The sequence below is a fragment of the Hesperophylax consimilis genome, chromosome 22, assembly GCF_061612785.1.
Source record: "Hesperophylax consimilis isolate HC1 chromosome 22, BYU_Hcon_1.0, whole genome shotgun sequence".
NCBI classification, from domain to species: Eukaryota; Metazoa; Arthropoda; class Insecta; order Trichoptera; family Limnephilidae; genus Hesperophylax; species Hesperophylax consimilis.
The window spans coordinates 3,719,008-3,736,463 of NC_142857.1; the positions used below are offsets into that span (position 1 = coordinate 3,719,008).

General features: G+C 34.8%; 2 protein-coding genes across 2 annotated transcripts in view; one reads left to right on the forward strand and one right to left on the reverse strand.

The window, feature by feature from the left end:
* LOC149412683 (uncharacterized) overlaps positions 1–17,456 on the reverse strand; it is a 356,728-nt gene that overhangs the window by 227,087 nt on the left and 112,185 nt on the right. The gene's annotated exons all lie outside the window — the stretch shown is intronic.
* On the forward strand, positions 9,849–13,944 carry LOC149412706 (uncharacterized). The gene is made up of 2 exons (XM_089645299.1): positions 9,849–9,894; positions 12,856–13,944. The coding sequence occupies exons 1-2, from the start codon at positions 9,883–9,885 to the stop codon at positions 13,279–13,281; spliced, it is 438 nt and encodes a 145-aa protein (XP_089501425.1). The 5' UTR covers positions 9,849–9,882; the 3' UTR covers positions 13,282–13,944.

The window sequence follows — 17,456 nt, forward strand, 5'->3', positions numbered from 1 at the left end:
GTTATTATAAGTATCTTCAATATTGGGCAACAGCGTCGTCCATCTGGTGTGTTTGTCGTGACAATAGATTCTAAATATACGCCCTAATTCTTTGTTGACGCGTTCGGTTATGTTGGGCCCCGGGTTATGCACCGAGGAATGCAGTATTCTAATACCTAACCTACTTAAACAAAGGTTCCACTTTTTTGAAGTAAACTGTGTACCGTTATCCGCCAAGATGGCTGTTGCCTTAATAACTTGCAGGAACTTTTCCAGACACCTTAAAACTGTTGTTGTGTTCGCAACCCTTAAACTAAACAAATTTATATATCTGCTGAAAGAGTCTTGAATGACGAATATATACTTAACTCCAAGTAAACTTCGATGTAGTGGCCCGTAGAGGTCTGCCATTATCAGCTCGCCTACTTCTCGGGTGATGATCGACTTTCCCGGTCCCACTGTCGGCCTTATCTCTTGTTTCGACAGCTGACAGAGTTCACACTCCCGCACTAATATTTTCGCCTGCTTACTCATTCCTGGCCAGAAGTACCTGTCTTTTAAAGCAGCTATGGTTTTATATCCGCCTCCGTGGCCGATTTCCAGGTGTACGTATCTAATTAGCTCACTCGCCATCTCTTGTGGGACTGCAAGTACACTCCGCTGTTCGCCGCTGAGATAGTACAATACTCCGTTCTTCAAATTATAATTCTTGCCGTATTTACTCAGGCTCCTACTCGGTGTTCCCTGTAGCCCCTTGTCTACAAACTCTCGCACCTTTATCAAAAATTCATCCCTTCCCTGTAGCACACCTATGTTAGATTTCTTATTATTATTATTATTAAAAAAAATTTTCACTTTCAATTTATTTTTTATATATATATTTTTTTTTTATTCAATCGATTCTACTTCCGTAATTGGGATTCTGAAACTAAATTATTTTAAAACACTGTTAACATTCAAATACCAGCATCCTGTCCGTTGACCCACTTATAACGGTCAAGTTCGTAATAAGTGTCGTAATAAGCTATTATTTATTTTTGTCCCCGGGGAGAGGGTCCGGTCTAGTAGTACAATACATCTTTGTTTAGATTTTACAACCGTCTTAACTTTCTCACCGTACGTATTATTGACTTTAAATGTTTGTTTACAATTGCAATTTCTCTTTCCGTCTCCCTTCAAAGTTGAACTTCAAAAAAAACTGTTATCATAAGTGATTTTTTTGTTGTTTTTTCTCTCCCCAAAGTAAAACGGGCATGTGCCTAGCATGGCGGTCGAAAAAATCCTAAATGCATTTAATAAATAATTTCAATGAATAAGGAAACATAAAAAAAAGTTTTATCTGTTAATTCAGTCCTTATCGGAGGTTGGACATCAGCCTCTAGAATGAACTAGGTTTGTGTCTACTACTTGAAGAAACTATTTTCTCCCTCCACAATGTAATACCTTTAATAACTATGTCTTATCGGAGGTTGGATGACAATACAAAATTTTGTTTTACAATTTTATTTAAAATTTAAATAATCTAATTTATTCCCTACTGATAAATCCACGGATATTTTTATTTCGGATATTTAGCATCTAAAGCAAATAAACTTATGCGCTGGTATTAGGTCTACTACTGAAGGGACTATTTTCTCCCTCCACAATGTAATAGTTTTACTCACTGTGTCCTATCGGAGGTTGGATAGCATCATAAAATTTCGTTCGTATATTTTTATTTGGAATTTAAATTAATTAATTTTTACCCTAGTGATAAATTCACGTATAGCTCAACTATTATTGTAGAAATTCACTACCTTCCGCAGTTTTGTATTTAAAACACTGAACTATTAGCCCTGGCTTTTATATATTTTTTTCATTGTCTTGAACCAAACAGAATGTAAAACATTTTAAAACCCCACCTCCTGGTCAAACGGCATCACTGTAATAATTCTTAACCGTCTCCCCTAGGTTCTTAACGAATTAACATTTGTTACGTTTGATTTGCAACTTCTCGCGGTTTATCAACCCTTCAATCTTAACGAATTAATATGTCACGTTGTGTCAATTTTTTGTTTGGACAGGGATTAATTCATTGAAGGATCCTTTTAACTGGTTGTGGTAACTTTGGTTCTTTTTAGATGAGGCGTGTTACATTCTGTATGGTTTGAAAATAAGACAATGACCGACTACCCTGATTTTAACTACCTTTTCCTACCTTGTTTGCTCGCCCAAACGTTTCAGGATGCTGCAGTCGATAATGTGCTAATATAATGAGACAATTAATTACAAATTAAGTACATGAAATTCACTATAGACAATTCAATTCAAGATGCACAAGATTCTAAGTTAATGATTTGACTATGGATTGTTAGTTTTGTGAGTTATTTCTATGAGTAGGTATTTTCGGGAATAGCTAGAGACAAAACATGTGTTGCTTTCGATTGGTCTCCGTCCAAATCCCATCCATCAACGTGACCAGCTCGAGAGCAGCCAAGTTGATGGTCCAATCCCAACACCTCCAGAAATGAATTGAATATCGCTCAGCGACAGATGAAATAATGACATGTTTTGCCTCCTGCCGGAGGGTGATGAAAGTGGGATGTGGGTCCTTGTTGGTGAATGATGATGTTGATGATGATGATGATTGAATTATACCGTTAGGTATAAGAAGCTGCTCCGGTCCGGTGGCATGACAGCCTGGTGTCAGGAACCATTTGGGTCACGTGGGTAGCGCGAGGTCTAGGTCGCGTCAACCTCCCCCAAATCGATGATGAGTTGAGCTTCGCCAGCATGCCGAAAGTTAGGAGTCCACTCTACTAACCTCAAACATAAACATATACTGAAGTGGTTTGCATCAGCAACGTCAGGAGTTCGGGAGTCCCGTGAACACCCCTCTGGTTTACGCTCGTAAAAATAATGATGAATTCAGCTTCAGTTTGTTCGGCTTCGCCTCTGCAGTCACGCTACTCCAAATAGCTTCTGGCTCCAGTCTATACAGCTTCTCGTTCCAGTAGAGGTAATGACACATATTTATCATATGTACAATACAGAACATACTTCAAGTCTTTCGTCCACACTCAAAATAGTCATGTCAATATTTAATTTGAATGGGGCGTCCATCCGACATAACGAGTGTTTCCGAGACGGGAGATTTTACCCCACTTCAAAGTCATGGTCACTCGCTCTATCGTTTGTCACCCTCCGCTCGCTTCAAATATCAAAGAATGGTAGAAAGTGATATCCTCGACTTCCGGCGCTAAGGATCAGGGATACTGGAATCATCAGGTCGTGAATCTGAAATCATCCGATCTCCGTCAGCTCAAACGGTTTCAGTCGGAGTCAATTTCCAACCTAATTCTGGATGACTTCTCCTCCTATAGTGGGGTAAGTACTTATTGAATTTAACAGGAAGGACGTCAGAAATTGCCAAGACAACTTCATATTCGTCACGACCCCTTCGTTCTGTCAGCGAGAGAATCCTCCCCGTACGCCAGACAAGAATAGCATAGCCCTTATCCGCTTTGTTCCTTCGTCTACCAGCTAACTCAAGTAGGAAAGCCCATTAGCAATTTTCGTTCCCTTCGATTTGAACTCAGTGAAAGCGTCCTCTCACCAGCTGAAAATACTCAAAACAGGGGTCTATTTAGGGTGACTATCTAAGGCTGGTCCGCCAACACCTTCGACAGAAACCGGTGCTTTTTACGGGAATAACTCAACCACACCTGAGCAGGGTAAAAACCGGCGCTACTCTACTGAAAATAGACTTTATCTCGGTATCCAGGGTTATCGACTTTGCTAACACAAAAGTCCCTATTAGGCAAGCCAATTACAAATTTCGTTCCCTTCGCTTTTGTCGCTTTGGTAAGATAGGACAGCCTACGGAAAATTCGTACACTCCGTCCCCGCCAACCTTATGAAAAATGAAAATCTCACTTGACAGAATAGGAATGCCAGACAGATGCATTCTCTCGGCGGCTAGCTTCAATCCGCTGCGTTATCCCGATTCAAAAATGAATGAAAAGAGTGATGTTTGAATAAATTATATTTAATTAAATATATTCTATGAATTCCGTCAAGAATAAGTTGAATTCCCAAGGAGGATACGACAACTCATTGTCAAATAACAGGCATTGAAGCATTTAATTAACCGTTCTATCCGTTACTATTCCGCCCATAGGTATCTGATTGTTTCGACTAATAACCGTTCTATCCGTTACTATTCCGCCCATAGGTATCTGATTGTTTCGACTAGTAACCGTTCGCCGGACTATAAAAACACTGCATAAATACAATGGTTTGTGTTCTATAAATTTTGGCGCTAAATATAACTACTGGAGAATTATTAAATCATTTTAAATTGCATAAAATAGTCTAACTCATAAACAATTGTTGAATGATCCAAAGCGGCTTCAAGGTAACCGCTCTTAGTCCTTTTGTAATCGCCAAGACCCGGTCGCTTCAATGCAATAGGTGATTTATGGCCTCCCTTGCTAACAGGTCCGGACCATTGTCCCAAGTTCTTCCGTTCAAGACTTCAACATAATTACCTATAGTACTCAAGTTAAATACCCCTACTTCAAAATACAATTGAATTATCTGGTTTACATTAGGGAAATAAGTGTTAATAATTAGATTATAATAGACTCACCGATACATCTTAGTGTCAACAATTCAAATAATTATAAAAAAAACAAACACAGTCACATGCAGTAAAATACTCATGCTGTTAGAAAAATCACTCCTTCTACACTAAATGACTTTAGCCGTGTTTGCGTCCCGACGATTAATTCTTGTTGACGCGCTTCCTAGTTTTTACTGACTCGACTATCTTGAACCGCTTTTTTCACCCTCGACTATCGACTTTCTTCTTCCGTTCTTCAACGCTGACTGTCTCTACCGTCTCCCCGCGCTTTCAAATCCAGACTCTCCCTTCCCAAACCAACCCCCAAATCGCCATATGCGATTTCTAATTTATGTTCTTTTGAATTCTGAATGCTTTTTGTATTCAAAAGACAGAAATACACTAAAGGAACACATCAATTATGGGCTCTAGGACCTGTCACATTAATTTAAATCGTTTCAAAACCAATAAATTGTTACTTCTCAAGTAAAATGTCCAATTTTTTGTTCAAAGGATGAAACACGACTCCCCCAGCCCAGTGGCGTATCGGCCCACCAGCATTTTAGCTCGGCTTACTATTATCAACCACCATCACGGAGGTCTCTGACGATACAGTGCATGTTATATCTTCGTGTCACCTGTTCCTATATTTCATTTTACTTAACTTAACTTCACTCTATTTTTGTAATATTTATATTTTCTGTAATACCTGCATCAACTGTAAAGCGCCCCTGAGGTGATATCTCACAAAAGCGGCGCTATACAAATTATCCAATAAATAAATAAATAAATAAAAATAAAATGTTCCTATTTTTTTTTCTCTACCCTAATAAATCTAAACACTTGTTTCTAAAACAGCTATCCAACATCTGGTAAACCCCTACTTCGTGAAATCAACTGAAAAATTCTTTCTAACCATAATAAATCAATAAACAAAAAATTTATCCCAGGGCAAGTTCATCACGACATTGGGCGCGCATTTGTAGTGTTTCCGGATAAGTCCCCTTTGCCGAATCAATCAATGATACTAGTTCCTCATAGCATCTTCCATTGTAATACCGGAAGAAAGGGACTTACCTGATGCCTGTGCTACAAATATTGCAATCCGCTTGTTAAGATAGGGGAACCAATATAACGGACCGTTAAAATCTCTCTAAAAATACCTTCATTGCATTTAAAAACACATTTTGCAATTTTTTTCTAGTCAGGGAATTTCAAGTTCAAGAGAAATTTGTTATTCAGAATGACATTTTAATTCAGAATGCGGGGATTAATTGTACGTATACATTTGTGAATCGAGCCGAGCCATGAATTACGGGAAAATAACGAAGCAATTTCAAGCGGCGTTTAGCGCCATTTGCGCTTGCTTCGTTCCTTTCCCATGAGTTGAAGTTCAGCTCGGTTCGGCTCGCGTATGTATCGCGGCCCTAAGGTGTAACTAGGGGTCTATCAGTAGCTAAAACCACACAAAGATATTATTAAGATGTAATTCAATATAATTAGCAAACTGTTGTCCGTGCTGCAAACAGAAGAATGAATAGGTTAATCTACGCGTTATTGAATATTAAATAGACAATGTAGATATAAATTTTCCACCTTGACCCAGTTGTCGTGAATATCCTAGTTTCAGGTTATCACGTAGTTATTGGAAATAGATTAAGGATTATTTACAAGGTTAAACTGGTTGCTTCTTAAATAGTTTAGCGAACAAAGTAAAAAGAAAATATTGCATGTGTTATTAATATATCATTATTGTTTTTGTTCCCTGTGGGGCCCTTGCACATAAGAAACATGAATAATTACTTGTCTGGTTCTGGTTATTTCTCTCCCTAAACACGAGTTAATCTCAATTAGGGAAGTATTAATTAAGAGATTGGAACATATGTTATATACTTACCCTCCCGATTTTCAGACTTCCCAGGCACTGCAGTGCCTCCTCAATGTTTACAGAAGGGCGAGTTTCAGGATTTACAGCTCTATTAAGAACCAGGATTGCAGGACTGAGGGGAAGGATAAACCATTCCAGAAATATTCTTATCATAGAATCCCGTCTGACTTCAGGATCGAGCATTGAAAACCATTGGAGAAAGATACTTGCTCTCACAATCTTAGATTCGATGGATTCCAGTACTTCTCTGCTTTAATCTCATTTTTAATTTTAATTTTTAATCTATTTTTTTTATTTTCCTATCATGTAAATATTATGTGTACTTATACCCTCTATACGATGTGTGGGATTGCACTCACCTCCCCACATCCTGGAATAAAGAATTTTTATTATTTTTATATATATATATTTGAATATTAGCAACGTTAAAAGGATTTGTCAAAATTTTGAAAGCCAAAAAAAATTTGGAGCAATGCAGATTAATTATGCATCTCTCAATTAATGTTTTGTTGTGTTTTTTTTAGGTTTAGAAGAGGAGAACGAGAGGTAAAAGATACGTTTTGACGTAAGTATATAACTGTATGTATCCAATGTAGCTAAAGACATTTCTCGATATTCGTACTCATAATATGAGAATCTTCCACTCTTCAACTCTTAGATCAGCAACATCATCAGCTGTAGGCAAACTGATAGAACCTAAGCGCAAGCCTTATTGCGTTTATGATCACGCTTTCGGAGTATCTGTGCCGAAGGCTTGGAATAAACTCCCTCCGGAACTAAGATCCATAACAAGTCCAACAGAATTCAGGTCTAAATTCAAAACTTACCTTTTTAAGCTGTGAGAGAAAGTCCAGTTATATCCAATTTTCTTATTATTTCCTAAATCCTGTATCTAAATTTCGCTAATAAACAATTATATAATCTCAATTGACCTACCAGGTAAGTATTGTACTGTATATTATCTTCATAAATAGTTAGTAATAACATAGATCACTGTATAAATGTATTATAAATTTGTACAGCGATTTTGCACAAAAACGGCGCTATACAAGTCATCCTTAAGTCGTCATTATTATTATTATTTATTATAATGAAATGCCGATATGTAGGTACCCACCTACTTGTTTATTTAAGAAGAAAACATGTTTTGATTCAAGATTTTTTTTCAAAAATTATGCTAATCGATTAATGACTTCCGTATAAAGGATTCTAAGTTAGATAGCTCAATAAATATAATACTATTTACCTTTGCTCTGAATATAACCCACGGCCTTTAGGTGTATGCTTCATTTTTACAAAGCCTATACCATTTCAGTTCCAGTGACGACTCGATACTGTAGCTTTTGTTTGTTCAACATCATTTACGAAGTCCATGCCATTTCAGTTCATATGATTTATTGTATTAATGTGTTGGAAGATGCATCATGATATAAAAGCATATTCTAATGCATTATATGGGTCAGATTAAGTAAAAAAAAAAATAATATGAAACCGCGCAAGAGTCCCAACTGCTCCCATCCGTCGGGAGCCAGTGAGCATGGCACCCCGAATTTGGGTATTTTTTCAGGCTGAACGTAGGGAGGAGGGGAAGGTGTGGGGAAGAGGAAGCTGGGGAATTACCTGGATATTCATATTTGGTCACCAAACACGACCTAAGTAATTTCAAGTAACGTTTCAATTCCGAATGGTGGTCTTACACCAGGGCGATACTGAGATCATCTTCCAATCTGTAACTTGCCGCAAATATACTATATATTATTTGAAATGAGTATATTGTGAAATAACACAAAATAATCAAATAAAATTTACTAGCGCACGTCGGGATTTGAATCCGCAATCTCCAGCTTGCTAGTCAATAGCCTTTCTCCTCGACCACGAAGGTAGTCCAAAATGTATTGTAATTGATGTATTTATTTATGATATTTCTAGCGTATAAGAGCTCATACATGTAAATATATAATATGATATTCAAATTAATAACTACTAAATAAACAATTACTTAGAATCCGTCAGTTTTACAGAATAACAGTATTGTGTTTTTATTAGTAATTAGTTATTATAGTATTCCTGTAATCATATTCTGTGCAGTTTCTATTTAACACATCTTTTATTTCTGCGACAAGTAATCTATAGTCTTCCTGTAATTATATTCTGTGCAGTTTCTTTTTAACAAATCTTCTATTTCTGCGACAAGCAATCTACGTACAAATGCTCTACATGGCTTGATCCTGATATTATTGATAAAATTAAATAAAGTCGTTCTTCATTTAACTAACTAACCATCACGCCGTTTCCCCGCAGGGGTAGGCAGAGAGGACAGATCGCCAAACAACTCGGTCTTGGCACACACTCCTTGCCTCATTCACATTCATACATCGTCTCATACATACTCTTTTATTATTCTGACTCTTGACATGGCCCGACTCAAGTATCTGATTCACTTGATCGTGCCATGTCTTCCTCGGGCGTCCCCGACTTCTGCTACCGTTCACATTTGTATCATATGTTCTCCTTACCTTCCTTTCTTCGCTCATTTTCTCTAAATGCCCAAACCATTTAAACGTCAATTTCTTAATCTTACTCATTACGTTTAGATCAGCATATTATGTTTAACGTTTGTTTATTTCATATGTAAGGTTAGGTTAGGTTTGAACGAACAGAAGCTAATCTACAAAAGTTGTCAATACGACAAAAATGGTATAGACTTTGTGAATGATTTGCACAATCAAACTAAATTTACTACAGTCGTCAGCGTGACTGAAACAAAGGTATAGGCTTTGTAAATATGCGTTCAGAATACCACTCTGCCAAGGATGTCAAACCAATAATAAATTTTGGCTTGCAAATACGATAAAACATTATTAAACTTTCATTTCTTCGTGGTTCTGTAAATGAGTTCATTAAGCCTAGAGTTCAAGTTCGTTGATCAAAGGTACATAATATAAACAGATACAATTCATTAAAAGCAGCACATAAAATTAAAACACTTTGCCAATAAACACAATCGAGCTTATTATAAAATGATGTACAAGCTAGTAATGAATGTTACATTTTTACATAAAACCTTACAGATTACAATCAATTACACAAGTATGATGTAAAGAAGGAAATAAGACAAAAGGCAACAACTCGAACAAGTCGAAGAATTGTCCTTTGTTTATCCTTTTACATTGTAGATTTGTTTCTTTTCTTTCGTTACATAAATTGGCATACATTAGTAATATGTAACATTTCTGACGTATGCCAATTTTTAATGTTGCAGTTTGTTAAAGTAAAAGTTCAACTGAGCACTTCCTAAAAATCTTTCCCCCTCCCCTGTAAGGCGGACCTACCTGGATATAAAGCTTGAAGCTAAGTTTGACTAGGCACTAGCAGTTTTCTACACAGAATAGGCTCACGTGTCACAAGCAACATGAATCCAATCGTAAGCATCCTGTTATTTAATTGATTTATTGTGATCAATATTATCATCATACTTTTTTATTATTGTTTATGTAATTTGCTATCCAACGATAACATTGTGTGTGGAAAAGTTGAGCGTCTTAATAAAAATATTTCAAAAATGTAATTATATACTTATATTGAGAATAATATCAAAGTAAAACTTTTTTTGCAAATACTAATAGACGAAATAATTGTGTTTTAGAATTTCAATTATTAAAAAGGGACAATTAAACAGATTTTTATGACAAAAATAAATCGACTGCTTTGAAAATGAATCTGTCAATATTTTGGGGAAATGATTTGTTGCCCATTCTTTAGCCAACGTCCATCATCAGGTCAAATGTCAGATACGACAGATGTAACATTGTCCGAAGCATTGGCTAATAAAGGATGAAGTGCAACACGGCATAATACCCCAAAAATAAATCACCACATGTCAATATTTTGTTTATTGTATTGTCAAGTTTATCACCTAAAATTATTTGACTGGTAATCTGCAAAAAATCACAAAGATGTATTTATGTTTGTGTTGAAAAAATATAAATGTTGAAATGTTATATTATGTTTAAACTAAACAATCATCATTCAGTTTCCCCTGTTTTGACATCAAATCATCCTTGCATCATTCACATTCGTACATAGTATCATAAACACTCTTGATTTTCTGACTCGCATAAAACAACTTATTTTTGCTGTACATAGGTACTTCCTTTGGTGTTTTCATTGATTCCCACTTCTATATTATCATTGTTTACGTTTTAACCAACATTATTAAAATAAAAACACCGTGCGAAAAACATTATAAAAAAAGTAACGGGATATTGTTTACCAAACAATTATTGTTTTAATAACACAAAGAAAAAATATTCAACATTAATCATTTATCAATTTTTTACTTCATTATTAATTAGAACAAGTTAGTTTTTTTCCACCCCAACAATTGAGATTTGATATCTCAATATCCAAATCCTTCATGATGCAATTCCATTGTTGTTTTCGCAAACTACGTTTTCCACAATGTGGCTACGTGCGTAAATACAACTAGTTATTGTAACGGATTTAATATCACTAAATATTTCTGTTACAGACTTCCGCCATTACATAATTAGAGCACGAATTCAGTTTAATCTAACTACTTATACTAAATAATAATTATCGTTGAACTTCGACAGCAATTAGAATAATTAAGATCCTGCTTTTATATTATTTGGTATTTGTTTTAAGTTAACTCTACTTCCTCTTGGTAACAAAATAATTTAGTTTAATAACTTTATGTAAATAGATAATCGACATCTATGCTTGTTGTATTAAATAAGTACTTGTAGATGTATTAACTTGTCAACATTCCTTTTGTTAATATGAATAATAGATAATTTGAGACGGCTTCAGTGAAGTGTGTATTCATAAATATTGATTACTTGGATACAGTGCAAAATCAAAAGGACTAAATCAACTTTTCAAAATGTACATTGGTGTATTTTCTTATTAGATACAATAACTTTAAATATTTAAAAACATTATTTGATAATGTGGGCCTCACTGGGTACTTAGCTGTACCGGTGCTGAGGCCCCCATATTACAAATAATATATAATTAAAAGATAATATGAAATAATAAATTGAAATAAAATAAAATACAATAATAAAGGTTTAAATGAAAAACATCGTCAAATATTATGAAGGTTGCATATAATGATGTGTGTTTTGAAATAGTATTGTGTTTATTACGTATATATGTTTAATTATTTTCGTTATATTTTTTTCGTAATATTGCCTTTTTTCTTTTTTTGAATTTGTAAAGAATTTTTTATTTTCTTAATTTTTATATCGAGTGAAAGATTGTTGAATAATTTTATTGCCAGGTATTTGTGGTGTTTTTGTCCAAAGCTTGTATTTACCGTCGGAGTTTTTTTAATTTTTTATTTTTGATTATCTAACTGATCTGTTAATGATAGTTTGTGTTTGTTGAAGTTTGTTTTTTTGGTCCAAAATGTAGATTTTATTGTTTTTTTATGTATAATTGTCCTACACTCAAACTTTAATTTAAAAGTTTAATTTTTGATCTGCGTGTGTCATTGTATGTTTTTAAGTATCATCTTCAATTGGTTGTCTGTGTGATTTTCATATGACTGTAATGATTTTGCATGTAATGTGCATTGACGAAGTATTGGTATTTATTGTGCATTGACAAAGGACAAAATCAACAAAGCATTGACGGGTAGAGACAAGTACCCGAAGTCGTACAAATTTTATCTTACTTCGGGCGAAATGTAACTCTTTCAAATATCGAAATTAATTTTGGAGCAAATAAATAATTTAACTGCCCGTATGGGGCCTAGGAGTCTAAAGGTCTTGTGTCATTTGACGACATTAGTTTTTTTCCAAATTGGTTTGGATCACACTCGTAACACTAGTCATTTTACTAAATAATCATTCAAATTTATAAGGTAACTTTTAGTATCAAAACAACACTGAATTAAAGTTTATTAAATCAAAATCTTCCACTACACCGAATCAAATTACCCTTAAAAAGTATCCTCCATGACACAGGTGAACTCTTAGCGTAGAGAACAATATACAATCTTTATAAAAAACATTATGTTTAGATTAAAAATAAAAAAATAAATTCTATCCTACAAATAATGTTTTTCATCTTCTTGTTTTAATATTTGACTAAAAACTTCAGTTTAAAAATTTATTTCTTCATCTTCTTTAAGAGCAGCTTGGCTTCCAGCTTTGGTCAACGATTTTCATAAATGTGTCCTGGTGACTCTCACTAATCCGAAGTAAAAAATTCTCTTAACAACCAAGGATGTCAGATGACTATATAATTCCAACGATTCTAAAACATATGTGTACAGTGCTTAATACGTTCTTATTCTTTTGATCGTCTCCATGATTTTGAAAAAATATGAAACTAATTAATGATTTTGGCATTCCAGATCGTTGCAACCTTCCTGTGCCTAGCCACCTTTGCGTCAGGCAGCACAATCATCGACGAGAGCAACTGGAACCTCGCAGAACTGGCAATGCTTTCTCCTGCTGAACGATGGGGTACTCCACTAGCACCCAGCAACTCGTGGGGAGCCCCCATAGGAGCTGATGGTCGAGTTGTCGATACCCCAGAGGTAGCCGCTGCCAAGGCTGGCCGTTACGGTGCTAATCCCATTGACGCCTGGAACGGTGTTCATAAGGCTTCCTGGTCTCCACCTTCTCCTAGATCTTATACCCCTTCTCAAAACTCCTGGTCTAACCGTGGAGCAGCTTCCTGGGCACCTACTAATACCTGGTCTCAAGGACCTGCCCTATATGCTCCAAAACCCAGCTACCACGGACATGGACAATATAGACACGGAAACTGGTACTAAATAATAATGACTGAGTATTCAATCATAGATAATATCCGAATCAGGGGAGATGAGCCATGAACCATGAGTCAACATCGTTCACCTATAATACTGCAAACCGCATCAACTACAAGCTTCACCGCTTTGACAGAACGTGAAGTGTGTATGTAGCTAGGCGACTATAGGAACGCTTCCATGCCATATCACCCCTTTGTTTGATGTTTCTATGTACTCAATCAATTCAAGAACTGACTGATCTGCTGCCATATAATAAAGAAGAACACAAGAAATGCCATATGGACGTATTTCGTGACCCAAATCTTCGGCTAATTGGGCTTAAAATTTCCAACACAACAATTGCGTTTCACCATGATTACGAAACTCAATTGGGTTGGAGGTTGGAGAAGTCCGACTAATGTAAGAGAGATAGAGCTAAATAGTCTATAAAATGTACTAAGTCAGTAGCGACAAATTTTACCATTTTATGGATTGATTGGATGATTTGTATGGAAGGCACTTCTATTTTTCTTCTTTATTCTACGTCTGCTGCCATGTAATATTATTAAATATTTATACTCTGCCATCTTTACAAGGTCTTTCCGGATCTTTCACTTCTTAATTATTTCCTCAAATTGTTGCTTGTGATACGCACCAAAAACCATTAAAATAGTGATAAATTATGTACATATTTGTTTTATTTCATTGTTATTACCGAATCCGTTCAGTTTTTAATTGGCAAATCCAATCGAATGACGCTCTGTGGAATGTAGGAATGCATCAAAATCAAGACAAACAACCTGTTATAATTATTGTTTTCATCGAATTCTGAATATTTCTTTGATTACTCTGCATAATAAACCTAAGTCATAATAAATACATGGTTAGATCTTCCTCCATTCTAGAAAACGAGCTAATAATTTAGTTTGTTTATACATATTTTTTTGATAATTTAAAACGAAAGTAATAAAAGTTAAAAAGAAAAATTAAATTAAATATTTGAATCTCATCTGTGTACCGGGAAAAAGCATCAAACTGTCAATTTCGTTTGGTAATTAGTAAAACCATATGGTAAAATGGTTTACGCATGACCTAAGAAAAGTCAAAAAATTAATTTTCAAAAATTTCATAATAAATACATGGTTAGATCTCCATCTATTCTAGAAAACGAGCTAATAATTTATTTTGGTTACGGAATTTGCTTTCCCAATCTCCAGAATGAAGCTATTCCACACATAATCACAAAACACACATAGAATTATTCCCATAGTTTATTTGTACATATTTTTATGATAATTTAAAATGAAAGTAATAAAAGTTAAAAAGAAAAATTAAATTAAATATTTGAATCTCATCTGTGTACCGGGAAAAAGCATCAAACTGTCAATTTCGTTTGGTAATTAGTAAAACCATATGGTAAAATGGTTTACGCATGACCTAAGAAAAGTCAAAAAATTCATTTTCAAAAATTTCATAATAAATACATGGTTAAATCTCCCTCTATTCTAGAAAACGAGCTAATAGTTTATTTTGGTTACGGAATTTGCTTTCCCAATCTCCAGAATGAAGCTATTCCACACATAATCACAAAACACACATAGAATTATTCCCATAGTTTATTTGTACATATTTTTATGATAATTTAAAATGAAAGTAATAAAAGTTAAAAAGAAAAATATAATTAAATATTTGAATCTCATCTGTGTACCGGGAAAAAGCATCAAACTGTCAATTTCGTTTGGTAATTAGTAAAACCATATGGTAAAATGGTTTACGCATGACCTAAGAAAAGTCAAAAAAATCATTTTCAAAATTTAACGTAAAATCAAACGATTTGAAGATAACATTTTTAGAGTCCATTTGAAAGGACAGTGTTAATCTATCTACCTATTAGATCTTTTAATCCTAGGATCTCGAGAACTGGGGACCCAGGAATCCCGGACCTTTTTCGGCAACGTAATCCCGGTGCTGCGCTTGTCTTAATCCCGGGATAACGGGATTTTTGTTGGTTTGACTAACTTGTTTCAACCGTAGAAATATATTATTTTATTGCTAGCATGACGTTTATTGCCATAATTAAGATAATATATACGTCGTAAAGATTTTGGGGTAGGTTATATTTATTGCGCTGTTTCTTATAAATAAAGAAAGTTTTATTGAAGCCTTAATAACAATCAGTATTTAGTTTTGTGATGTCCCTACAACAGGATTGTTCAGGCTGACGAGTTTTTTTGTGGGACTCTTTTATCTTCTTTGTTCTATGTATTTTTCCTTTCTTTTCCCTTTGAGCAACTACTTTTACAGTATTGAAATCAAGTTAATAATATATGTTACCTAATCTACACATAAAACCCAAATAATAAAACATTTATAACAAATTCCTTTTTTATAGTAATTTAGACATTTAAATTCCCGGTGCCAGCACCGGGATCCCAGGATGAATATATTTATTATTTTATACAAAGAAGAGTATCTATGGGTGGGTTTGTTTTTCAAACAAAGCTACAGTTTTTCTAGGAGATTGATAAAATTATGCGCACTTGATCTTCAAAATCATAAAAAGGTTACTGTTTATGTGAGATTTTGACAAGGCAGAATTTAAATATATTTTAATGAAATTTTGCACACGACGTTCAAAACAAGAGGAAAATTATTACTATCTACAACTTATTTCTAAAATCTCTCTGTATAACCCGATCAACGTCGGAATCTTTGGCCAGTTATTTTTAAATAACTTTTCACCCTTTAATTATAAACATAAATTTTCTTTACAAATGTGTGTATGTTATCAGAGCTGTTAGAATATGTAAAGCATAATAACTTAAGTGTGAAGAACGATTATCGTTGCTACTCCGCGTAAGAACCGGCTAATGAATAGTCATTACAATATAAGAGTACCTCGCAGGTATCTATAATCATGTTCAGACAGGATTCGTATGGTGAACTGTCTATTTAACCATATGTTTCAGAAGGTTATTGCCACGTAGCCGGGCCCCAGGCACTACAGATTTTATATCCTCGTTAAATTTGTCGATATTGAATATATATCGATCAAAAACTCAACTCAGTTCTCAGCCTAGTGATACCGGTTTGGTTAAAAATAAAAACTAAGACTTAGCAGCAAGACAAAGGTAGCCGATGTTCCTAAGATAATCTCCATACTTGTGTTGGACGTGTGGCTAATAAATGATCTTTTTTTGTACATTATCAACTTTGGATGGGGAAGAAAAAACAAAGGTCACCCGGTTGAGATGGACTAGAGACTCGAGACTTGATATGATTATCAGATTTTCATAACATATCCCAAGCAGCGGTCAAAAATATCATAAATGAAGTACAACGTATAACAATCACAGAAATAAATACTGTTCGGTCATATAACCGATTGTCATATTTAAATATAGTTTTACCGCTCCCATCCCCGTCTTATCATATTTGTCACCAGAAGACGGGAAGTACCAAAACAATACCTTTTCTACCACGCCACTGATCACAGATTTTGTGGATACTTCAATTCCAGGTTTCGTGCAACGCCGTGGAGTTTTTGTGCTGGCAGAAAGAGGGAACACTGAAGACACCAAATACAAGGTAGGGCTTTCATTACTTTGGTGGCATCCTCTCAGAGTGCCATTCCGTTCCCCTTTCTATTATTTCGTACACAAGAAACTCGCGGCCGGAAATATTTCAAGAGCGATCGAAACAAAACTTTTTCGTGTTATAGTTTTCATTTCATAGTAAAATCTTGATTAAAGGCCTTTAGAGGTAACTTTTTTATAGAATAGCATATCTTACGAATGTTGGTATCCGTTATTACTGTAGTTTTTTTATTAGTCAGGTGTTTTAAAAGTTTATATAGTTTGCATTCACGAATCAATTCAATTCTTTACATATAATTATTTACATCCTGTCTTAAGATTGAACCGGTGTTTTTAAGTGCCCATGCATAACATGTTAGAATAGAATTTACATCTATAATATCTACACACAGTACTACATAATTTATACCTACATAATGTATGTATTATAAGTATAGATCCGAGCTACTATAAACAAATACAGAAGCCTAAGTAAAATGCTCTGTATAATTCCAAGTAAATCTGACTTTCAAGAATCTGGGCGTCTTGTATAGGGCTACCAGATTCTAATAGTAACCAGCTGCTAATGTACGCCCATCAATTGAATTTGGGAGCCACCTCTGG